The sequence below is a fragment of the Manacus vitellinus genome, unplaced genomic scaffold, assembly GCF_001715985.3.
Source record: "Manacus vitellinus isolate BGI_N305 unplaced genomic scaffold, ASM171598v3 scaffold_5_pilon, whole genome shotgun sequence".
NCBI classification, from domain to species: domain Eukaryota; kingdom Metazoa; phylum Chordata; class Aves; order Passeriformes; family Pipridae; genus Manacus; species Manacus vitellinus.
Window position 1 is genome coordinate 37,494,868 of NW_021940682.1, and position 25,479 is coordinate 37,520,346.

The window sequence follows — 25,479 nt, forward strand, 5'->3', positions numbered from 1 at the left end:
TCAGGCACATGGTGTGACTCTTGGGGATGGTCCTGTGCAAGGCTAAGAGTTGGACTCGATGATCCTTGTGGGTCCTTTCCAACTCAGCATATTCTGTCATTTTGTGAATTTCAGTTTCAGCAAGAAAATTCTTTTCTTCCACCAGGCAGTGAAAAAGGTTTGTGCTTGCAATCTCATACAGAACCAGACTGTTCCAGAGAGGAAGTGTCCATCTTAGAGACTCCAACAGTTTACACATTTGCCATCTGTACTCAAAGATCTTCAGTAAGAACATGTTATTTCTAGAGTCCCACTTCTGCAGCACTTCTGACACCCACTCATTCACACCATTTTTAAGGAGTACATCATGTCAGAATGCAGAATTGCTGCATAGTAACTTTAATTTATATGGTACACTGACTTCAGTTTCTAAATACATGCAACCAGGATATATGAAAATCTGCTCCATAAATATTGTCAAGAAGCAAATACAGTTCTACATTAAAAAGAGCAAACGAGTTTGTGATAATGATGAAGATAAAATAGAGGACTCTGAGTCTCATTTATAGCTGTATGGCTAATTGAAGCTACAATACAAATCAGCTGGACAAGACTTGAGTTGCAGGAAAACATATCCTCTACAACTTGTCTTTTGAAAAAGATGCAGCTACATGTTGCATCTACAATATTTGGAAAACAGAACAGCTCCCATTAATATTTCATATGATCTTTCATACATTTTTAGATAGGGATCTAGACAGAATAGAAATGTGTGTATATGTGTATGAGTTCATAAACCTTGAAATTAAAAAAAAAATAGTGGGGAAAATTTCCCACCTATTTGAAAGAACTCCCAGAACTAATTTTGCTTGTCATTGAAAGATGTCAGCAGCTGCTTTGGAAAAACAATAGGATACATTTTGGGGCTCAGCTTTGGGGCTTCCATTTCTTACTCTTGAGTTCTGAGGTAGAGCTTGCTGTAGCCTTCTTCAAAAGAAAATCCTGATGCTTTTACTGCTACCTATACTAAGCACATGTTTTAAAGCCCAGAAAATGGTTATCAACCGGGATACCTGCTGTGACAACGAGTTGAAGGAACTCACTGGCTGGGAAACAGACAGGGATGAAGTAACACCTCTGGCAGTGCCTGGTCAGAATTGAAATGACAAGGTAATAGGGGAATACAAAAAAAGATCAAGCTTGAAAAGGCAGATAATTATAATCTAGAGCATACGAACAGATGGCAACACCATCAATCAATGAATAAATAATAGTGCAATCTGACTTGATGGGACAATTCGATGAACTCAGATGACACCAGGCACATTCTACCTTATATAACTAACTAAGTGGCAGTCATGAAGCAGAGCAGGATGTGAGCACATTCATAACCTACAAAATTGAAAATACAAAATTAGCAGGTCTTATATGACTGGATATATTTGAACTGCTATTGTGATGATGAATTTATATGTGGGTTATCACTTGGAGATAAAACCACTATTTACAGAATATCTCTGCAACCGGACTGGCCTTTAAGAAGAGGAATGAAAAACAAAACAAGGAGCACAGATGAACAAAAAGGGCAACTCGCATTGTTCATTCTTCTCTGAATGGAAAGAAACATGGTGCCATTAATAATGTTATTAGTCACATATCTGTGCAATTCTGGCAAGTGAATTTAGTAACACGTCATCCACTTTGCTTCTTCCAGTTCCTGTTTTATAGTTTAATTTCAGTTCCACTACTGAAGTACAGCAGAGTTGTTAGCTGTACAGTACTTCAGATGCTGCTGTAAATTCAATTACAGTTTTATTTTGTCATTTGATATGTCAGTGGAATAGAAACAATCAAGAAGATTGACACCGATCATAATCTGAATTGTCATGCCCAATCCTTGACAGAGGTATAAGTTAAAAAAGGTGTCAGTCATTTAAGACTCCTGACTCTCCAAACTACCCTGTAATGTACATCAGAATGGTGGATTCTTCACTGCTTGCAAATAAACCTATACATTATTCTTTGCTAAACAGAATTTCCTAGATAGAAGAATTACTTTTTAAAACTCACATAAATTTAACAGTGAACATTTGTGGCTATTATTTTACTTTAAAAGTTACATACAAAATCCAAGGTACTTTATTATTTTTAATGATGATGTTATGTTTTCTTTCAGCATATATTTTATGTTGGTGTCCTTTCAAAGAAGGTTTCATTTTTTATTCACATTAGAGTTTTATTTTCTATTTTCAATGCCATAATTTAGTGTGTCTGTTATTTTCAGCAACATGATAGTATTTGCAACATCAGTGTTGCTCACTTTGTGTGAACATGCCCTAGCCACAAATACACATTATGAGAGTAAATAAAATAAAGAGGTAAATCAAGATAGTTTCTGCACAGTAGTAATGAATCCTTCATTACTCTAGAATGTTGACGTAGTTACGTCTCAGAGCAGATGAGGACAAGTATAATATTCTCTCTTACTGGACACAAAGAAAGCACTTCAAAATCATTGATTACCTTGCTCTCCTATTCTACAAATAAATGTGTTTTTCATGACCACAATGGCAACAGTCAAACGGAAGTATCTCTTAACTTTTGTTCACCTGCAAAATAATGCCCAAGCCATAAGACAGCGGGGTGTTGATGGACAAGGACAGAGAAAATTACTGATAACGAGGTTAAGATGAACATGAGGAAACAAGCTCACTGTCTTTCACTGATAAGCCACATGAAGATGGCTCCATACTGTTTCATACATTCACAGTTCCTGAGCTGTGACTTTGTCTTTCCTGCAAACAGCACTTTCACGGCCACCCAACACTGTCAGAATACCTCTTTAATGGCATCAGGAATGTCTGAGGCTGTGGAAGGAGTGCTAAGTGCCTGGATCTGTAAATATCAGGAATGGGGATATTTCATAACAGAATTACTGAATGAGGTCAACAAAGCTCATAAATAAAGGAGATGTGGTTGAAATAGGTTAACTTGAATTTTCTAATAAGCTTTTGAGAAATTCCTCATCAAAGGCTTCTATGGAAACTCAACATTCAAAGCTTTAGGGAAGGTCTTTATGTTGATAAATAACTGCTTAAAAGACAGGGAACAGAAGGTAAGTAGGTTAGCCAGACAGCTCTAGCAATGGAGGGAGGTCATCAGCAGAATTCCACAGGGATTCGTACAAGGGATGCAGTTATTCATCATATTCCTAAGCAACCTGGTAAAATGGCCAAGCAGTGAGGTGAGAAAGCTTTATAATGATATTAACTTATGCACAGTGAAAAGGATGATGGCTTGCTGACTGTGAAGAATCAGGAAAGATGCTTATGGAAAAAAGCCCCTAGGCAATAAAATGGCAGATGAAATTCTTTGTAGTTGAATGCACAGTGATGCACAGAGGGCAAAAAAATTCTGGGATCAAGAGTTATTACATACACAAAACTGCATGCATTTTGAGAGAGCATTAGAGGACCCTACCACATATCACTGGCTTGTTCTTACTCTCCTGGTTGGCTTCTGCTCATAGTCACAGTTTGAGGCAGGATACTAGATGGATGGATTTTAAGGTCTGACCGGGTTCAACTGTTACGTTCTTACAGAAGTAACCTGAGTTCTAACATGGTCTACATGACAGAAATACCTTCTGGTTTGAGACTCTGCAGAGTTACTGTGTGCTTGCACAGCAATAATCATTAACTCAAACCTGTCAGCTATGGATATCAGTAGCATCAAGGACCCCATGGACAGGTTTCAGCCCTCTTGAGTGTTCTTTATGAACCAGCCACAGGCCCCTCTAGTGGCTACGCTGTGATCATCCATGTAAGACATTTTAGTCACATAAAATGGCAAAATCCAGAAACCTTCTTCATCAGAGGATGAAGAAAAAAGGTGTTCAATAGAGAAAGTGAATGAAAAAAACAATGACAAAACCTATTTCTTTCACAACTAGCAAAGCCAGAACACAAAATGGAGTGAGATTTGTCCTCTGGAATTATAAGACTAAAAACCCTTCCCTTTGGCCAGATAAGTACATTTCCTGGAGCTTTTACAGCTAATGCTGAAAATCTCAGAGAACAGAAAATCCTTCTTGTAGAAGAACAGATAAGCTTTATCAAGAAGAGCAGCATTCCACCACAAGTTATGTTTCAGGATGTGTAGGCATGATCACCTAATGAAGTGACTTCACAGAAGCCTAGGCAATTTGTGTATATGGGTGTCATTATCCAGTTCCACTAATGAGGAAAGGCAGGTATAGATTCACCACTTAGTAATGACCTTTTGAAATCTCAATTATATGTCCTGACAAGAAGTCTAAGGTAGAAGGTCTCTACCTTCATATCACCTACCTACCATCCAAGTGGATACAATGTGTCTATATCAGGTAACAAGTGGTGATCTATCACCCTGCTATCCAGACTGTGACGGAAGTACTACTTCCTAACTTCCTACTAATTCCTCTGCTAAGATCATGAAAGACAGAAATAGTCCTGGGAGTCTTCATGGTCCCAAGCAAGGGAGGAATCAAACTGAAGTCAAATGAAAGTGTCAAAAAGAACAGTCAAGAATTGCGACAATGATTCAGCTTACACTCATTGTGTGAAGTACTCTGCTAAAAGCACAGTGCCAAGAAAATTCTTGGTTTCTCATTGTTAAAAAGAATATGCTGGTACAGATGTGGTAAATACCAGCTTGATGAATAAGATACTAAACCATCCCTTCAGTTTATCATTGTTTTTTATGATAGGAGGAGGCAGAGACTCTGCTGCTCGGTGATTTCTCAAATGTTCTCAGTTCTCTTTAGCAACAACCAAGGGAAAAGAGAATCTCAATTAAATTACCTTACAGAAGAAAGGTAATCTCTTGGAGGATCTCTTGTCAAGAGGATCAACCTGACACATTCACAGAGATCAGTGCCAGACACTGGCTGAAGATGACTGCTTCAGCTTCTGGCAATTCTAGCAAACAAGGTCTAAGAAAGATGTAACTTCTAAACTTCTACTGTTTAGACTCTTATACACGTATGTAGGGTTTGAAGGCAGGGATATGTCTTTAATGTAAATGGCAATGACAGTTGGTAAGCAAATCTCTCAATGTGTTATGAGTATCATTCATAATGCAGGGCCAATATGCAAATCTTTGGAGAGCCCAAAAAGCCCTCACTCAAAGTGGAGAACAGTTTTGACAATCTAAAAGCCAACAGTGACTGGAAAGAAGGAGGAGAGCAGGCTGTTCCACTTCACTAGGAAGCTACAAAGAACAAAGGAGGTTCTGGTTGTAGTCTGCCCCATGTCACTGTTCAGTGCCACCCATTCCTGTAGTTATCCTCTCAGCATGCCTTACCACCCATGATCAGGTTTGTGTCACAAAAAACACAGTTGCAGCAGGTTGCTCATCTTTACAGAGAGGCCACTCAAATCTAATCATCAGAGATTCAGCTCTGGAATCAACTCCTTCCTCAGCTTGCTTGCACACTCCCAGAACACAGCCATAAGTGCTTGTTTATAGGCTTGTCTAGGTGGGTCAGAGGTTTCCTACTGTGCTAAACCCTGTGGTGTCTGCCTCAAAAACACTCTCCATGAGAACAGAATGCACTTTTTATGGGAGTAGGAGGGCATGTCAAAGCAAGTGCAAGATATACTTCTGTGGCTTCACAGAAGGAAAAGTGAAGCAGCATTTAGTGTACTAAACCCATTTCCTTCATCACAGGTTTATTTAGAATATCTAACACTTAGTACAGATTTCAGCAAAGATGTTTATTATTAGCAACTTTCCTGTCCAGAGGTACAAAGGAGAATCTCCTATGCATCCATAGCATGACCCCATTCTCCTTAAACACAATGAAAAGAATATTGCTGGTTTTATTTGGAATTCAGTCAGATCCTGTCACCAAACTAATCAGTGAGCTAGGAAGTGTTGAGGGGAAAGGTTTACTTATGCCTTTTCAATCCAAAGCAAATAGCAATCAACAACATATTTTCCCATTTCAATCACTTTCCTGATTTAACAAGCTACTCCTCATTGTACTAGAATAATATTATTGTTTATTGATTGCTCATTTTTAAAACGGAATCCCATCTGTTCTGCTTTATTTCTGCTTATTCCCAAAGTTTCCAGTTAAACAGGGAATAAGATCTTAATGCCAGTATGGCTCAAACACAGTGAAGTGAAGGCTACATCTTCATTTTTATTTTCTGCTTTGGTCTATGGATGGGTAGTTCCTTTAAAGAAAATTCTTAAACATTAGAAAATATAAGCACTGCTGTGAATGGGAAGATGTGCATAGGTCCCTTTACAGGTTTGTTGTTTTCTTTCCTGTTTCAAAACAGGATGGGGAAACTTTGTAAAATATAATAACCACAGAAGACTCATATTACTTTGACATCAATTTCATGCTGGGTTTTACACACAGAAAGTCAAGCAAATTCAAATATAAACAACATGACAATTTCTGTTCCTATAGCATAAGATAGATTGCTTAAGTTAGACCGTGTGGGAGATATGCACCAATGTACAGGCCCATGCACCAACATCTTCTCTTCCAATATCTTCTCTTACTAATACTTCTCTATCTGACATTGTAGCTTTCTTAGTTCCTAGGCTTAGCTGCCCTTAAACACCGTAATTTCCATTGACTGGCTCATATACTCTACCTAGAGATCGGCAGAGATTGTTGCAGAAGCAATATCACTATTCCCTTTTGCTCTGAAGATCTAAACACCAATCATTACATCTCTTAACTCTCTCCGTGCAATCAAAGCATGTCCTAAAACACACTGACCCTCTAATCCCATGTCCTCTGCTCTTCCAGAAAGCTGATAGAACCAGCCTAATTTAAACAGTCTCCTCTCTCCAAACTGCCTCTATAGTCTCTCCGAGTCTCTCTCTCATTCTTCATTGATAACTCCATCCACCCCAGGAATCTACTGTGGCACAATCTACTTTTGCCTCCGCTGCTGAGAAAAACTGAGACAGCTTTAAGTACAGAGAAAAGATCAGGATTTTCATGCCTTTTGAATTGACCATTTCCATGCTTTATACAGGGTGTACATAACAGGGTTTTTTTCATGGAAATGAAAAAAGAGAGACTGAAAAAAATCCACATTACCTAACATAGTGCAACTTGTATGTAATATATAACTGGAGCTCTAAGTCACATATCTATGATGAACATGACCTCTCTCAATTCTGCTTAGCTTATGCATCATCTCTTCTTCAACAGTGGAATAGAGCTGTGGAAGCCCATAAGAAAAAAGGGTCAAGCTAAAAGTATGCAGAAGTACCCATGAATTTTATTAGCAATTCACAAGAAATCTACATTATTGTCAACATTGGTCAATGCACCAATGTCCTTACTGTAAAGCATGTACAAATTATTTGCTCTGCACTTGCTTTTCATGGCCACCATTTCATAGAGCACAATTTGTCTTGGACAAACCACTGACACATATTGAACAGCACGTTGAAAAAATCCTTCATGCCTTTTTTTCCCTTCTGTCTGTTGTACAGTATGTTCCAAATACGTGGATGATAGAAGACATTGTTAAAATGCAATTGCTAAAATTCTTACCTACACATTAGTGTAGATACAAAAAAAGCAATCTAAAAAAAATTAAATTCCTCTTTTATCACTTTAAGAAATGCTTTCCCTGAACAATTAAAACATGCACATGCTTTATTTTGCTCTCAATCAGCTGTCATTTTCTGGTTCTCTTCCACTAAGCTGATCTTTGGTTTGCACATATTTCAGAAGAAAGCCTTTGTAACAAGTATAACCCAAATGAAAACGTAATTTTTCTAAATCCTAAATTAGATACAAACTTAATCTGATAGTTTCACATTGAATAGACTACCTTCAAATGCTGGCATGTAACTGGCTTGCTTTCTTTCTCTCATCTCCATTGCTCTTTGTCACATCTTTCAGTTCAATTTTGCTTCTCTTTTTAGTTCTTCTCATTAGACTTGTTTATCTTTAGCTGCTACTCACTGTTTTACCAGATAGCAAGTCATGATGTTATTTCGTAGCAAAGGAGGGCCTAACCATGCTGTCCTAACAGCAGTCAATTGCAAAATTACCATTCACAAAACAAAAAAATTACATATTGCCCTGATAAATTTTAACTGAAACTCTTCTGGACTGCTGGCTAATTGAATACCCTGACACTATACCTTTGTTAATTTTTTACTTTTCTGGGTTGAAATACTTGAATACTTCAAGAAATTGAGTTTCTCCTCTCCTCTTTCCCTTGAAAGCAACAAACTTTCCTTTCCTTTAAAATGTAATTATGTTTCTTACCATCCACGCTGTGACAAAATCTCCCATCCAAGTCCCAACTGCAGCCATCTTCATAAAATTTTCATTCCTGATACCCATGAAGTCTGTTATAATGTATGCACTGCGGAAACAAGAACACAGACTATAAGCTATACGCATTTGCTTAGTATTAGTGACAAAATTTATGATTAGCTGTGAAAGATTTCCCATTTCTTTTATAATAAGTTTTTCTGCTGGATCTGAGTCTTGACATAGAACTGAACTCGTATGGGTCAATTCCAATTAGAAATGTAATGTGAATCTGACTTTGAAGCCCGTATCTCTTTTGAAGGAGTTAAAATAACAGTTGGCAAAGACTTTAGGATTATCTAGGACTTCTGGAAGTAGAAATTGTTTTACACTTTTTAACTCTTCCTTTAAATGGAATTGCAACATTCTCAGAATCAGTGACTTTGCAAAAACTTTATGAATAAAAATAAAAACCTTTAAGGTCTCTTTAAAAAGATAATTGAGCCACTTGACTTTTCACTCCATTAGTTATAAAATCATGTTTTTTTTAACACAGTGCAAGCAAGCTTTGCAGAATTTTGGTGAGATGTCACTGTTTGTAGATTTATACACTGTATTTTCACAGCTACATTTTACTTAAATCCAAATGAAGCATTTCCACTCTGCTTAAATAATGCAACAGATAGGATTTAAAACCTCACATGATAATTTGACCTCTAACTTCAAATTCATTAAGATGCTATAAGGACAATTAAGAAGCAAAAGTAACTCGTGTTGAATTAAAACCTTTCTGAAAAAAATATATCTTTTAATATAGCCATATCCTTTACTAAAAGACTTTTACAGTGTTCAAGAAGAGGTGACTCTCCTCAAGAGCTAACACATTGAATAATGATGGCAATTGTGTTTTAACTTTACAAGTGATATCTCTGTTTTCGAAATGCTTGTAAATATTGCTTATGTAATGTTATGCCCATTTAGGGGTGTGCACAAGTGACATAGCTACATGTAAAAATGTCCTGGAACATTGTGCTATCCACTACTCAAATTCTACCATTATTATATACCAAATGTCGAAATGTCTAGGAGCTAACAGATCACATCCCTGTAACTGGATCAGTGCAAACTGATCCCACTTTCTGGGCCCGTTCTGTTAAAATCTGAATATCTGATCAGGACAGAAGGTCTTGCTAGCACAAATTCATGCACAGTAGAGTATAATTTCTTAGACACACTTTAACATGTTCTAGGGAGACAGCAACAGCAGAAACTAAGGAAGACTGAGAACAGCAAGTATACCCCTCACAGATACATTCTCCCAGATGCTTTTTAACTGGAAAACATTTGGAATTCCTTTTTTCCTGCATCTTGGGTATGCCATTCATGTAGCACCTGTGAAGGCACAAAATTACCAAGTCTGCATTCCTTAAGAATGTGTCTTATTCACAAAGAAGACAGGACAATAAATATCATTTGTAAGGCCAGGCCCTCAAATGCAGACCATATCTTAATCTTTTCCATCTATGGGAAACACATACCACAGGGTTCTCACCTTTTCTCATATGCATTACACATTGTCTTATGTGTTATACCTCATTACAAGTGTACAGTAAGTAAACACTTGCACAACACTCCCATAAAACAGGCCACTTGGGTGACTCCTATAGCCCAGTCACATGTAGGGGGCCAGCCACAGCCACCCCTGGTAGGCTGCTGGACACAGGACAGGTTATCCAAAAAAGCTGAGAGGTCACTGAGCACTGAATATGGGTATTCCCTAGTAGAAGATATATGAAACCAGACATAAGCCATTTTTTTTTTTAATAGCAATTGAAATTCTCAGTGCAATCACTTGTTTTTACAAATGTTAAAAGTATCAGAAGGCTTACAATAAAATGAGCTGGATACAATACTTAAATACACAGAAAGGCCTTGAAAGCCTCCTAACAGTTCTTTTTGTAATTTGAAACATGAAACCATCCAAGAAGCTTACTATGAATTGTGCATCATAGTCTATAAGTAATGCCTAAATTAAATATGCAAACTGACAGACCTTCAGTTAAAGTAGCATATTATTATAAAGAAACTCTTAGGGACATAATCTGTGCACGATTTAAGTGCATTTAGTGATTAAAATACAGCTACAACCTTTTACAAACAGGGAGAATATTTTTAGCATTGTCATCTTATTAGAAATAGCAATTAAATACACTATTATTTTATTAACTGTTAGCATTACACTCAGTGTCTTTTATGCTCTCTGCAGTATTATTTTCATCTCAAAACTCAAACAGAAACTGATTACTTTAAAATATGGATTTGAGGTTGTTAACAATTTAAAGAAAATAAAAATTAAAAAAAAATAAAAAGAAACCAAGCCATTCAGCTTTCATTTTCAGATTTTAGTTTAAATATAAATGAGAACAGTTGACATTTTCAAAGAAAGCCATGTTTTCCTGGTGATGTTATCAGGATGTATATTATAACAGTACCAAAAGTAAAATTAATTTTATTGTGAAAAAATATCCACTTTTTTTTCTATCTTTAGCTAGAGATTAGAGAGTTTTCTTTAATTGTTTAGCCTGCTTCTTGGCTAGGACCCATGTCGGCACCTTGCAGAAGGGTTAGTAGCTGTTGGGTTCCAGTTAACTATCATGGTCAGCCCAGATTTTCTGTAACTTGTCAAAAGGCTTCTGTTTAATTTTCCATACGTGTTTTTGCAGCAAGGCACAATCATACTGCATGAACACCACAGTATACGGAAATACTGAGCAAAAAATATAAGAAAACACTGAGTGAGAAAAAAAAAGTAGTTAAAGCTCAGAGTAAAAAAGCTCTTCAGAAACAGACAGGATAAGTGTAAATAATTGAAGGCTGAGGAGCCAATATTTGTGAATATTATAGATAAAGGACAAGTTTGTAATTGGGATTTGAAAGCCTTTGACAGTAAGACTGTATTGATATTTGTCAGTAAGACTGGAAGCTGCAGTTCTAGGGTAACTGCCCTTAGCAGGACAAAGTCTAAGGAAGGTTGATCAAAATTTTAACAGAATAGGACAAAAAGAGAAACCAAAAGAGACTTGACAAACACAGTTCAAAAACAAATTAAAAAACATATATATATATATATATATATATGAAAAACATAGGGTACTGTCTACATTCATGTTGATGCAAAAGGTATGGTAATAATCATGAGTCAGTAAAAAGACAGGAGCTTGACATATTTGATCACTTTTCTGGAGCTAAGAGTTTTCACAGAATGGATAGCGAAGAAAACAACAGCATTAGCCCAGAGAAATTGTTCAAAGGAAAATATCAGAGCATTTTTTCAAAGATGACACTTTACCAGCTGTTAAAATGATGAACAGGCTGAAAGCAAATGGAAGGTTTTTAATCTGATGCACAAGTCACTGTGGTGCTATTGACACTGTTGCAGGCACCGGAAAAAAAGTTGTGACTGAGACTCAGTGCTGAGATGGTGTTTTCTTGACCATCACAGGATCTAAAAATGGGCTATATCTTGAATTTATACACTTATATTTAAGTTTGAACCAGGAAGTCAAACTCTGAATGGAGCTTAGTCATACTAGTAAATGCAGATTAGAGCATGATTCATCCTTATACTACTGTCTACATTCTGGGTCAATGATTTATGTCTTACATTACTGCTTGATGGCTAGCATGTCAAAACAACATGTTCACACAACAAAAGGCATTGTTAAACCTATGTGACTAAATAATTCCCAGTGCTGTGACATAATGTGGTCTCCAAATGACACAACCTGGTCTCCAAAGAAATCTTCATCTCTTGTGAGGCCTGTGACACAACTGAAAACCAAACATATCTGAACTGAACCCTGGATCTCCATGGATAGCAATGAGAGCATAGACACTTTGGGGAGGTTTTAGTTATCTTTAAAGCCGTTTTAGCAATCTTGATGCATCTTAACTAAACTTCAGCTGGCTCTTCATACACTCTAGAGCACTGAAGGCACTGGGCTGGCACATAACACACAGGGCATGTTCTGTACAGCCAACAATAACTGTACCCACAGAGAGTGGTAACAATCCTCTTCAAAAAGGAGGGGAGGCCTAGATATCTTTTATGTTGAGTTACAAAAAGTCTGTACATGTTCTGCAGTCTGATATGTGCTTTTCTGAGGTGGTTTTATCATCTGCCATTCCCCCTAAATAGCTGATTATCTATATGGAACTCATCTTCCCTAGTGCATCTGACAAAGTGAAATGCTTTGACATTGGCAAACAAGTGACAGCATGGGAGTTCAACACAGGCTGCAAAGAAGCATGTGTTTAGACATGGCATCACAAGCTTCCATTACTCCTAATTTAGTGGAGGCAGAGAGTATCGGAACAGCTGAAAACATACATAAAAGACTGCAGATACAGTTCCTGATCTGTATTTCTCACTCTAAAATGACAGAATGGCAAATGAGACACTTGGTAGCACTTTGCTCAGATGAAAAGCTATTCCTCTACCACTAGGAATTCAATCAGAGCCACAGGGAACTGGAAGGTACACACAGTACACATACAGATGGCAAGATCTGCCATCTTATAAACTGGCAAATCATAATGAGGATGGCATAAGGCATAGCTACCAACAAACAGTACAGAAAGCACCTATACCACTCCCCCATGCATTCTCTGTAGCTACAGATGAAACTTCTTCTATGACACCAGAACAGAGAGAATTAAGAGGCATTGAACCAGGGATTTTGCTTGACAAGACATCAAAGAGGTAACAGTCACAAGAGGCTCAGTAGGTTGATGTCCAAGACACAAAAAATTCAGGATGCAAAACCAGCATCACTGGTTGATAACTTATTCACACAGCTTTTTGAAATCAGGCAACAGAACTATGATTCTGAAAACCTCTTCTCATCAGTCTACAGGCCTAAAGGCTGTCTAACTTACTCTGGGGACTTTGCTTTTAAAGCTCCCAAGCCATTTAAAATTCTGCTGCTGGGATATACAGGAGCTTCCCGCTTTCCACGATAATGGGTCAATTGATTTCTAGCTTTGAAAGCCTACCTATAAGACAAGGCCCACTGAAAAATGCAGCAATTGCAATTCTGTCTGTTAATGGAGACTAGGTGTATGCATGTAAATGGTAGGGAACACATGAGATCCAGTCCCTATTCCAAGGAACACTGGTTCAACGTCCTTCAAAGAGAATTGTGTCTCATTGTCATGCTCAATAAGAAAAGAAAAGGTGGTGACAACTTCTATTAGGAAGGTAGGGGTTTTTGTATATGGCATTCTCCAACAGGATGAGAAATGTGTTTTTCAGCCTCTGTTAGGTGAGATATAAATGTAAAAGTATTATCTTTCACATATAAGAGAAACATTCCCTTTCCTTCACTTTTAGAGAAGTGGAGGTGAATGTCACTGCTCAGAATAGCTGTTTGGATTAGATCACAAGTACAGTCCTAATTAAGGTGTTTAAGCAAATTAGGACATGATTTAAAACATATTTCTGTCCCTAATGTAGTTTTTTTTAATTGCAAATTATAGAGTTTCCTGTATGGGTTTTTGTGGATCCTATTCCAACAAACCCTCAAGCACTTGGGGCATAACAAAGTCCGGACTTCTCCATAAGGATCAGGCGGTATTTATACAGATTAACTTTTGCCTAATGATGCTAGTCTTCCTAGGCTGTCTCCATAATCAGTGGAGTTTACAGCAATTCAAAGAAGGATGTTCATTTAGATGATTTCCTTTTATGGCTTAGTGACGCCATACATGAAAATGGCCAACAGCTTACTTCTAAAGGAGTTGCAAAAAGTAACTTAATGACAGGCCTACTTCCAGAGGCTGTGAAAGTCTGCATCTCTACTGGGAAAACCTTAGGGATCTGCAAATTCAAAAGTGTTAAGGACTCCACTACACAAGGAATGTACCCTCCCTGAGTAAACTTTGGTGAGTGCTGGCACATACTTCCAGTAAGTTTAAATGACAGGATTTGCCACACCTACATTTTTTGTGTGTGTTTCAAACCCTAAATGTCATAAATAAAATTGGAAACAACCAGTGGATAAGTTGGGAATTGAACCCAGATTTCTTCCCTCAGATAAGCATCTTTCTCCATTGTTATGTAAGTGCTGTGATGAAAATGATCTACTACCCCTACAGATTCCACTACAAGGCATTTATGATGGACAGGATAGTCTGGGAAAAAGCATAAAAGGTGTCTGACACAAGAATAAAACAAATTGATTTTTCAAATTTATTATCTCCATGAGACATCTTTTATAAATTTTCCAGGATTTTTTTGCTACTCATGTGCAATGTGCATCATAAAAATGTATATTCCGTGTAGTCAGTAAAAAACGAAAAAAAAGGCTGAGGAGTGCATTTAGCATCTTTCTGCAGCAAATAAAGGCTAAAATACTCAGGCAAGGATAGACTGCAGAAACACTTCTAATGCTACTGTGCTAACAGATGAATGCTTGCCTAAATATACATAACACAGCCTTACCTGCCCCCACCACACATTCACACAGATACAAGCACTGCAGCTGTTTATATGTAGTTATTTATGTTTCCACTTCAACTCTATGACCACTGCATATGTTGTTTTTACTGAAGCAATGAAACACAGAGTTGTCTCTTACATGCCAGTTTGATTCTACAGGATAGGATTAATGTATTTTCTTACTGCTAAGTGAATTTCTTATTGAACATTATTTTAGTGGACAATGAAACAAGTTCAGAGAACTGTGACACGTTAAGGGAAGCATGTCACACTGTTAAGCATCCCTTTTAATAGGCCAGTAAAATCCTGTGACTAATCCACAACACTGTAGTATGTGCTGGTACATTAAATGCCTTATTTGATTCACTCCATTTGCCTATATACTATGATATCAAAATAGTTTTACAGTAAAAAGTTCCGAAATGCTAGATAAAACAGGTGCCCAGGGACACAAATAAGACAAGTGGCCTCAGGCATACCAATTTTGAGGGTTTAAAGAGGATCTTGACTCCTCATACTGTAACACATTCTGCAGACACACAATTTGCAGTCTCAGCCCTTGCCATATGAATCCTGAGAAGGATAGCAAGAGGTAATTTTCAACAAGACGCTAAACAGCAAGCTAACTTCTACACATGTACATTGAAGAAAAATGGATGCTTGGAGTTTCTGATATTTAGAAATATGTAAACTGGGGGTTTTTTTTGCGGGGGGATTACATTCAAGATTTTGTAAAATGTTGTAGATATGCTTATCTTAAAATGCAGATAATTTGTTTGTTGTGTGATATTTCAGAAATACCTACTGAAATTTGAAAATAACATATTTGAAAATAGCATTAACAAATTTGAAAGCAACATTAACGGAAACTAAGGAATATAACAGGCAACGCATTTAGAAATGTGAAGTTAGTGATTCAGACAGATAAATGCATTGAAACATTTTCTTTTAAATAAATAATTGCTCTGTTTTTAAACCTGGCGAGATACTAGTAAGAATGGCTTTGATTAATGCTGCACTGGCTGAACTCTTCAGAATGGGACATGGTTTACACATATCCATGCCCGTTATTGATGTATCAGCACAGCTAAGAAGGGATAAGGGCAGATGTGTAGCAATATTCTCAGAACTGGCAGTTCAAAGACAAAAAATTATTCACTTTAAAAAAAAAAAGATAACCTTTCATATCATCAACAAATATAAACAAAATTAAATAATGTATCTGGAACTCTATCACTTTAACCAAGTGCTTTGATAACATTAAAACTTCAGTGAATTTCACCAAAAACTTTGTACTTTCTATCCATTTCAGTTGTAGGGATGGCAGAGAAGTTTAAATGCATTACTATAATGCTGAATATACTAGTAACTGCAGTATTATTGCTATTCAGAAAGGTGAAATTAGGACAATTTGCAGGTGTTAAAACATGAATCTGCTTGTAAGCAGTAGCCCAACCAGGAAAGCAAAAGCAGAAAAATATTTTAGAAAATTTTAGTAAAAACTTGTAAGTATTAGCAGATAATGCAACTTTGCATATTAATCATTCTTTAACTTACTAAACTTTCCTGAAATATTGATAAATAGATTAAATTTTTTTAAATTAAAATAATGAAATGCCAGAAAACTACAAACAGCATGTCATAAGTTAATGAATTGGAACTGAAGGAACGCAGAAATGTTGGCACAGAATCTCCGCTGACGGATTCTCACTGATCACAACTTAAAAGAATTTGAGTTGGCTCTGAAAAAAACTGTAAGTCCAAAATGTAAAATAAAATAGGGAAAATGTCTTGATTTTATTTTTTAAATAATTTATTAAAATAAAGCAGATTTTTTTTCTTTATTTAATGGCATTGTTTTAAGGCTTTACAAAGACCAATATTAGTTTGATTTCAAGGGTTGGCCATAGTAGTTGGATGAAGCAAAGACCATGTGCCTCCTTTCAACACTCTATTTTCAGGAACCACTGATACCCTGCAGCTGAACGACAAGTGGCCAAAGGATTGTCCTTTCAACATGGACCAGAGGACTTTGAATGTTTTACTAAACACTGGAAGTCATTGAAAGAGCCTATGTATTTGTGACTGGAACAAGGTGAGATGCTTCACTAAAGCACATGCTGGACCTCTTAGACAGAGCCTGCATATGATAAGTAATAGGAAATATGGATGCATGCAACCTGCATATGGATGCCCACTTTCAAAGCAGTGGCGTCTGACATATGACTCACCCTACAATTTGCATTAAAGTACGTAAACGTGGGGGGAGAGTATAATTGCTGCTAAACAGACTAGAATTATTTGGTTGGTTTGGTTGGTTGTTGTTTTTTTTTTTACTACAGCAGTACAGAGTCATAAGTTTTAATTTTGACATTTTTATTTCCAGAGTTTTGCTGCAGAGATATATCAGGGTATACCTAGATATACAGAGATATACAGTGAATACATACTTTATAGGTTGGAGGGTGATTTAACTGACACACAAGCTTCTAATGACAATTTCAAATCTATTCATATTATGTTTTACATAAGATATGAAGATATTTGATTTGGCTTGTGTGCTTGTACTGCCAGTGCTGATGGAACCTCTGACTCTTTCTTCAAAGTTATCAGGAGTAAAAAATGGTCAGGAGTATTTTGCTATTACTATAAAATTGTAGGTCATGCAGAGTCTGCAATCACTTGAAGAAATATACTGATTTTAATAGATGGGGGGGAATTATAAATCTGAAAATATTTACAAAGCTGAAGAACTTGCCATCTCTCAAATTGAAAATAATCTTGTGGTTTGATTTTAAAATTCAGTTACTTAGAAATATTTAGCTTGATTTTTTTTACCTGTTTCTATGGTAATTCCAGTTTTCTTTCCAAATCTGCATATCATAGGATTTTTCATTATTTTAATTTCTTTTGCTGGTTAGGAACAGAAAGTCCTTCTAATCTGAAAAATTCTTGGGACAAATTGTTTCATATCCATATCACTTTTGATTAGCATTTACTGTGCAAGTTTCTTCTTTCAGAAAAATTTATTCCTACCTATGATACAGAATAAGGCTAGATATTCTTTTAGAGAATTCAAAGATTACTACAGATATGAATATGTTCATCTTCCAAAAGTAAGGTTATTTAATGCTTAATTACATTTGAATGGTATCAAAATTGATTTATCGGTTTTTAATTTTCTATTTAAATATTTTTTAAATATTATTTGAATAGAAACTCTTATGTTTTCTTATTAATCAAGTCAACAGAATATAACGAAAGTTGTGAGACAGTGACTGCAGAGGTCCTGTAATGACTATTTTAAGTTATCTACACCAATCTGAAGCTTTGTATCATGACTGTTCAAACTGTAAAACAAACCTACAGAAGTGTCAAGTCTGTAGAACAGGTGGTTCAACTAAACTGATCTTTTAAAAATAAGTGTTTCTTTGATTATTTTCTACAACAGAAGTAATATTGAAATGAATGAGTCATTTAGAAACAAGATCAGTCAGTGAAAATACCTGAGACTGAATGGATGGATGATGGGGCAGAGTTCTGCTGCCTTGCATTGCAGAAGTACAAATTTACTAAGAAAGAAAGGCTAAGTAAAACCTGCCTGGTGGGATATTTGCTCAATGAGTAGAAAGGACATAAGACTTTATGGTAGTTTGAGGGCAAGATGAAGATTCCTTAAGTATTAGATTATTGACAAATCAATCAAATAAGCAATTAGTAATAATTAAATAAAGCAGGTAAAATCACAGAAAAAAATTAGGTCAAAAGGAAACTCAATGGATGAACTCATCCAACCCCTGTTTATATTTACAGATTGGTCTTTTTAAGCCACATTTATTTAAACTTACTTATTTAAACCTAAATCCATTATCAAAAGTAAAGTTAACATTATTTAAATGTCCGAATAAAAACTGAAAGGGCACTAGGGAACAAGTGCACTTTACAATTGATTGCTCCAGATTTCTAGTTCAAGTTGTCTCTCATGATTATGCCAAAACCTCATCCATTTGACACAGTTAAGGATTTGGCATAGAACACTTCCGTGTAAATAGCCAAGATTTTTCTCTTCATGTCACTAGAATCCAATAAATTAAAGTATATGCTGCTATACATCACTCCAAACAGTTAGAAGAAAGAAGATAGAAATTAATTTTTAACTCCACATTATTAAATAGTTTAGTATTTGTGAAACGTCCTCCACAAAATATTTTATATTAATATAAATAATACAAAAGTTGGCCATATTCACATGCATTTATTGCTTATGCAGGATATAAGTTAATTTTTTTGATATTGAGAGACAGAACAAGTCAAAATACTAAGAATATATTAAAACACAAACTCTGCTTACTATAGGATCTTCCTGCTGTATACAGGCAAAGCCTAAAAATAAGTGTAGCAAAAGCCCTTGGATAATCTCTGCTCAGTTGCTTCTTCATGAATACTAATGGTACACACACCTGCTCCATGGATTCCACCAGTAGGTGCTGGAATCTCTCAGCACGCCAAGCTACTGAATGCTGAATTTGTCAAGGACTACAAGGAGACCATCAATCAGCCAAGATCAGAGAAAATCATATGCAATAGGGGAAAAGGAATATTAAAAACACATTTAGAAGAAGGAAAAAGTGTAGGAGAACTGGGAAACTGGACTAACAAATTTTATGGAAGGGAAATTACAAGATAGGTATACACAGAAATGCAGAAATATATTCAAAGTACAAAATATATGAAAAAGAATAAAGATCATACCCAAAATGGAACAGATGTGATCACAGTCTTCAAATGTTTTTAAGAGAAATATTTAGATTCAGCTGTATTTTGCTACTCCTTTTCTAAAGACTGAACAGGCTACAATCTCAGCACTGTACAGTAAGTCTCACTGCAAGAGGAAAAACAGAGTTGCTTCCTTCCTTGAAAAGCACTCAGTTAAAATCTTAATTTCAAACAAGAGAATACACCCAAGCTTTCTAAAATGTCATTTTAGTGTTTATAGTTGCCTACAGATCCTTTGCTGTATTAAGGTGTGTGCATATAAAAGGAGACTGAAAGTGCAGTTTGTTCAAGGAACTGAGAGTTCATATCAGCCTAGAACATCAGAATCACAGAATCATAGAATGGTTTGGGTTGGGAGCGACCTTAAAGATCGTCTAGTTTCAACTCCCCTGTTGATGGCAGGGACACCTTTCACTAGACCATGTTGTTCAGAGCTCCATCCAACCTGGCCTTCAGCACCTTCAGGGATGGGGCATTCACAACTTCTCTGGGCAACTTGTTCCAGTTCCTCACTACCCTCTCAGCACACTTCCTCTTAATATCTAATGTAAACCTACTCTCTTTTAGTTTGAATCCATTCCCCCTTCTCCTGTCACTATATGCACTTGTGAAAAGCCCCTCTCCATCCTTCTTGTAGGCTCCCTTCAGATACTGGAAGGCAACAATTAAGTCACCCTGAAGTCTTCTCTTTTCCAGGTTGAACAAAAACAATTCTCTCAGCCTTTCCTTGTAGGAGGGGTCCTCCATCCCCCTTGGAGTCATCTTGGTGGACTCACTGAACTCACTCATTCCACATCTTCCTTGTGCAGAGGACCCCAGATCTGGATGCAATACTCCAGGCAGTCTCACCAGAGTGGAGTAGAGAGGCAGAATCACTCCCTTGCCCTGCTGGCCACACTGCTTTTAATGCAGCCCAGGCCACATTTGGCTTTCTGGGCTACAAGTGCACATTGCTGGCTCATGTCCAGCCTCTCATCCACCAGCAGTGTGCAGTGGCACAAATAACTGCACAGGGGTCTTATGAAGATTGGAAACAGCGTTAACATGTCAGCTTTACTAGCCTTTTCAAAGAACCGTGTCAGCAGAAACAATAATTTAGGCCAAATAACCCAAGAGTTTATTTAGATGGAGAATGGATACTACAGTTTGATATAGCCACAAATGAGCCCTAAATAAGAATCTTCTGAAGCACTTCCTCTGCAAATGCTTTGTTCTAAACCATTATCCAAGTTCTACAGCCTGCACGCACAACCAACATTCTATGGATAAATCAAAATTAATAAGGAAACTGTAATGGGGGAAAATGTCAATATTTAAAACTACTTACAGGTCCAAAGAACAGAAAATATCTTTCAAGATGGATGGGTCTGTGAGCAAGCTGGTCTAGTGGGTGGCATCCCTGTCCATGACAGTGGGGTTGGAACTAGATGATCCATAAAGTTCCTTCCAACCCAAACCTTTTTATGATTCTGTGATTCTGTTATGTATGTTTGGTTTTGAATCTCTTGAAGATGACTGGTGTATATCAGACTTGTTGTAGTCTACAAAATCAGACTGAGATACAGAAACTGCTAGAGTTGTTAAGTAAAACGATCTAATATGCTCACAGGTATTTTAAGAAGAAATAGAAGGAAAATGAGGCTTGACAACTCAGGAGTTGGTCTAAGGATTTGGTTGGCTTCACTCATAATGTACTATCAGCAGCAGATTGCAGAGCAGATGGAAAAGAATTAGACTTCAAGCAATGTACAAATTAACAAATCGAGGAGATTGTTTCTTTACAGAATTACTTGAAAACTATATATAAAGAACAACTGGGTATAGGGCAGTCATTTGACAAGAGCTGGCATATAATAGCAGCAAAAAATTTCACATGGCAAACACAGGAAGAAGACCACCTGTTCTGCCACTCCTTGACTGACAAAGCAAATTAGCTTTATTGTGACTTCTCTTGGCTGATATCAGTCCAACACTTGATCTGATATAACTTTGCTCTGTATTGTACTGACTGCTGTCTTTTCTGATCCTTACACTACCACAATTTGTGGTCTGAACTTCATTGAATAGAGTATCCTCCTAATTTCTCCCAAGTAAAGGACTAGGACATCATGAAACAATGGAGAGAAAGATACGCATTTTTGATAGTCAGACACCAAGTTTTGATGGTTTTGGCTATATTTCTAAGGTCAGTTAGTTACAAATACTGTGTTTCACCTCAACTACAGACTTAAAAAAAAAGTCTCAATTTCAGCTAGTAGTTCTAGAATTCCCTAGAAGAGTCCATTTCTCTCCACATGCAATGGAGAAAAATAAGCACTTCACAGACATAATTCATCTGATTTATCTTAAACATCTGCACTGGGTCTGACTGAGATGGAGTCAGTTCTGTTTATAACATCTCACATGATGCTATCTTTTACATTTGTTACCAAAACAGTGTTGATAACACAGTGATGCTGCCTACCTCTTAGTTTACCTTGTTAACGTGCAAGAATACATCTGAATGAGCTGAACCATCTTCTGGGGATTTCAGTTCAGTTACATGTAAAAGTAGTTGGTTAACTTTAAACTCATTTTTATTGGATTCTTAAACTATGAGATATGGCAAAATATGGAGTTTCATATTTTAAGACTGGCACAGTTGAGATTACTAGAGTGAAGGTCTAACATTTATAACATGTCCTTGCAAGCCTACACCCACCTCAAACTGCAACTAAAACTAGTGATATACTTAAATTAAAATATGTAGTTTGGAAAAAAAATTCTAACTGAAAAACTTTACCTTCTACTTCGACATAAGATCAAAAACGACATTTTGAAATAGTGTAAAAGATTACATGATAGAACTTTGTCAGTAAGAAACCTTTACAAGAATGAGTAAACTGTAATTAAGACTTCAATAAAATAGTAAGTTAAATTGGAAGTTGAACAGACGGTTAGCAGGACAGATATAATCAGAATTAAATAAACTGTGGAGTAAATATTCTATCTTTGTCTGATGCTCATCGTGGAAAATATTTCAAAATGCTACTGTTCAATTATAATCTGATCCAGAATGGTTTTTTACTGCCTGAAAGTTATCATCTACATGTTACTATCTGAAACAAAGTGTCCTTAATAAGGGTACCTTGAGATCTACCTTGGATGCACCCAAGCTTTGGGAACATCACCAATGCATTTTATGGTATTTCCTGTGTTTACTTACTAATTAGGTGGAAGATTTTATTATTAAACTGATATTCTACACTGATGAATGGATGAAATAGAAGGTTGCTGAATGGATTGGCAGAGCAATTCTAAACTCTTCTCTCTGCTCAGGAAAAGCCATTACAAAAATTCTCCCTACATTCTGAAACCAGCTGAGGACATGGGAATGATTAGAAGTGCCTGGTTGGAAGTGGGTAAGACAGAATGTAATTCTTCAGGTAAAAACAAGTATTTTAAGCCTTGTACAATAATTACAATATTTTGTCTTTTAAAGGAGAAAATAGAGACAGTGAACAGCTTGGTTTCAAGCAGTAACAGACACACCACTATGAAGGTACCAGGTAGTAAAGCACTGTGAGACCTAATCAATAGAAACCAGAGGCTAGAGGTAGAGTATGATTAAATTTCAGGACTTTAAAATCCCATTTGTCATTAACATTTATAAATACCTTTCTTTAAACTTTTATTATTTTTCAAAATAAATACTTTGCTAGCTATATGTCAGATATATTGCCCACTTTGTGTTTTTGAAATGTCTTTTTCACATGCTTTCATGTGAACAAAAAAGATATGCATATCTAAATACAGGTCACAGCTTTAGATCAGATATAATACTGCCATCTCCTTTTGGTATATGCATTGAGTCAGGCTAGGATGGACTTAACTTTCACTACAGCAGCCCACATAGTGCTGTGCTTTGTATCTTCAGTGGTGTTGATAACACACTGATGTTTTGGCTGTTGTTGAGCAGGGCTCACTCAGCGTCAGGGCTGTCTCTCCAGCCTACCACTGTAGATGGGCAAGAGGCTGGGAGAGGAGACAGCCAGGACACCTGATCTGGACTGACCAAAAAGATATTCCATACCATATGCATCACAGTCAGCCATAAAAGGGAGAGTGAGAAGGAGCAGGGAGAGACATTCATGGTTATGCCATTTGCCTTCTAAAGCAACTGCCATGTGTACTGATACCCTGCTTCCCAAGAAGTCATTGGACATCTTTCTGCTGGCATGAAGTAGTGAATATCTTTCATCTTCTTTCCTTCCCTTCTACATCTGGCTTTTGCTCTCCTTGTTAAACTGTCCTTACTTCAACCCATGAGCTTGTTCATCTTATTTTCTTCTCTGTCCTCCTGAAGCCGGAGAGTGAGAGAATGACTGGGTGGGGGTCTGGTAGCCAGCCAAGATCAGCCCTCCACAATGTATTCTGTTCATGTTGACTTTCTAGTAATAAAAAGGGTCCACAGCTGATAAAGTAGTACTGTGATTTCATTTTAATTTAAATATTACTGAAGCAACATTTTAAATATGAATCATAATGCAAAACTTCTGGTAGGATTTTCAGACATCCCCAGCACCTACATTCATCATATTTCTCTCTCCATAACATACTGTTAAAACAAATAAGATTAGGGATTTCAAAAAAATAAGTAATCTTCATCTGCTAACATCAATTATTTACCAAACCAATACCAACAGGTCCACGAAATTCTATTTTCACATTTTGTTCAATTCCTCTTAATCTAGATAGAAGTACTGTAATACTGGGATATTTACAACATTTATGTCTTCAGTTCAAAATTTATGAACCAGAAACCTTCACAATGCATATAATTATATTTATGATAAATGTACCAACCTAGTGAGAAATCTCAACATTACCTGGATAATGCAGATGATCTACAAAACTCCTAAAAATAAGTATCACCCTGTCTGTGATTTATCTCCCGCAATATTTAAAGAACATTTTCTTGTCTTTGTTTGAAGCCTGTTCAGTCAGTAGTTTGTCACATTTTGTGAACTGAATTCCATTTCTTGTTCTGTACTGCAAATGAAAACAAAATCCTCTGCTAGATAAGAGAAAAAAGAATGGATTGTGACATTGTCTCTTTTGATTTACTGGTTGTACAGGCACACTGTGCATTACACTGAGTCACCTCTTTAATTTCCCCAAAGATTGTATCCCAGAACTGGCAGGAGATCTGCCTTTTGTAGGAATCCAGTTCCACTTTCTCACATCCAGTTTTCACAATTCCTATAGTACTGGAGAGGAGGTCATTTGCCAGCACTTAAAGCTGATGCATTTTTACTCTTTTCTGTACTGACCAGAATTAAACTGTTCTTTATTGATTCTTTATTCCAAATAAAAACTCAGACAATTAACAATACAAAAGAATGAATTTTACATATTTTTTATACTTATAAACATATACTTTTATACTCATGAACAAAGAGTTGGGAGGAAACTCTGGAGATCACCTAATCCAAACTCCTGCTCAACTCAGGGCTGATGACAACTTGATAAGGTTGACAGAAGTTGAGATCTTCCCTCAAAAACAGAGCACAGCCCAGACTAAAGGTAAAAGTGTGAAGTAGCAAAGTGAAGCTGCCTCTGAGAATGTAGGTGGTATAAGCTGACATGCTTTGGTTTAAAACAAATGTTTCTTACTAAAGCAGATGAGGATTCATCTTCCAACCAGGGAAGTGCTTCCTAGAAAAAAGTTCCTCTGACTGAAGGAGAAACCCATAGTGAAGAAGGATGAGGAGAAACTCACAAAGAACCCCAAACAAACAAACAAAACAAAAATGAAACAAAAAAAACCACACACACAAAAATCCCCCCCAAAAAACAAACAAAAAACCCCAAATCAAAACAAAAAATCACAAAAAAACCCAAAACAAAACAAAAAAACCCCCAACAACAACAACAAAACAGAGGAGAAACTCACAAAAAA

General features: G+C 36.6%; 1 protein-coding gene across 2 annotated transcripts in view; it reads right to left on the reverse strand.

Moving 5' to 3' along the window:
* The window catches only part of TMEM117 (transmembrane protein 117), a 185,953-nt gene that overhangs the window by 97,974 nt on the left and 62,500 nt on the right, over positions 1 to 25,479 (reverse strand). For both annotated transcript variants that reach the window (XM_029963660.1, XM_029963661.1), the window contains exon 3: positions 8,276 to 8,375. In XM_029963660.1, coding sequence (XP_029819520.1) covers positions 8,276 to 8,375 — 100 coding nt within the window. The remainder of the gene's footprint in view (positions 1 to 8,275; positions 8,376 to 25,479) is intronic.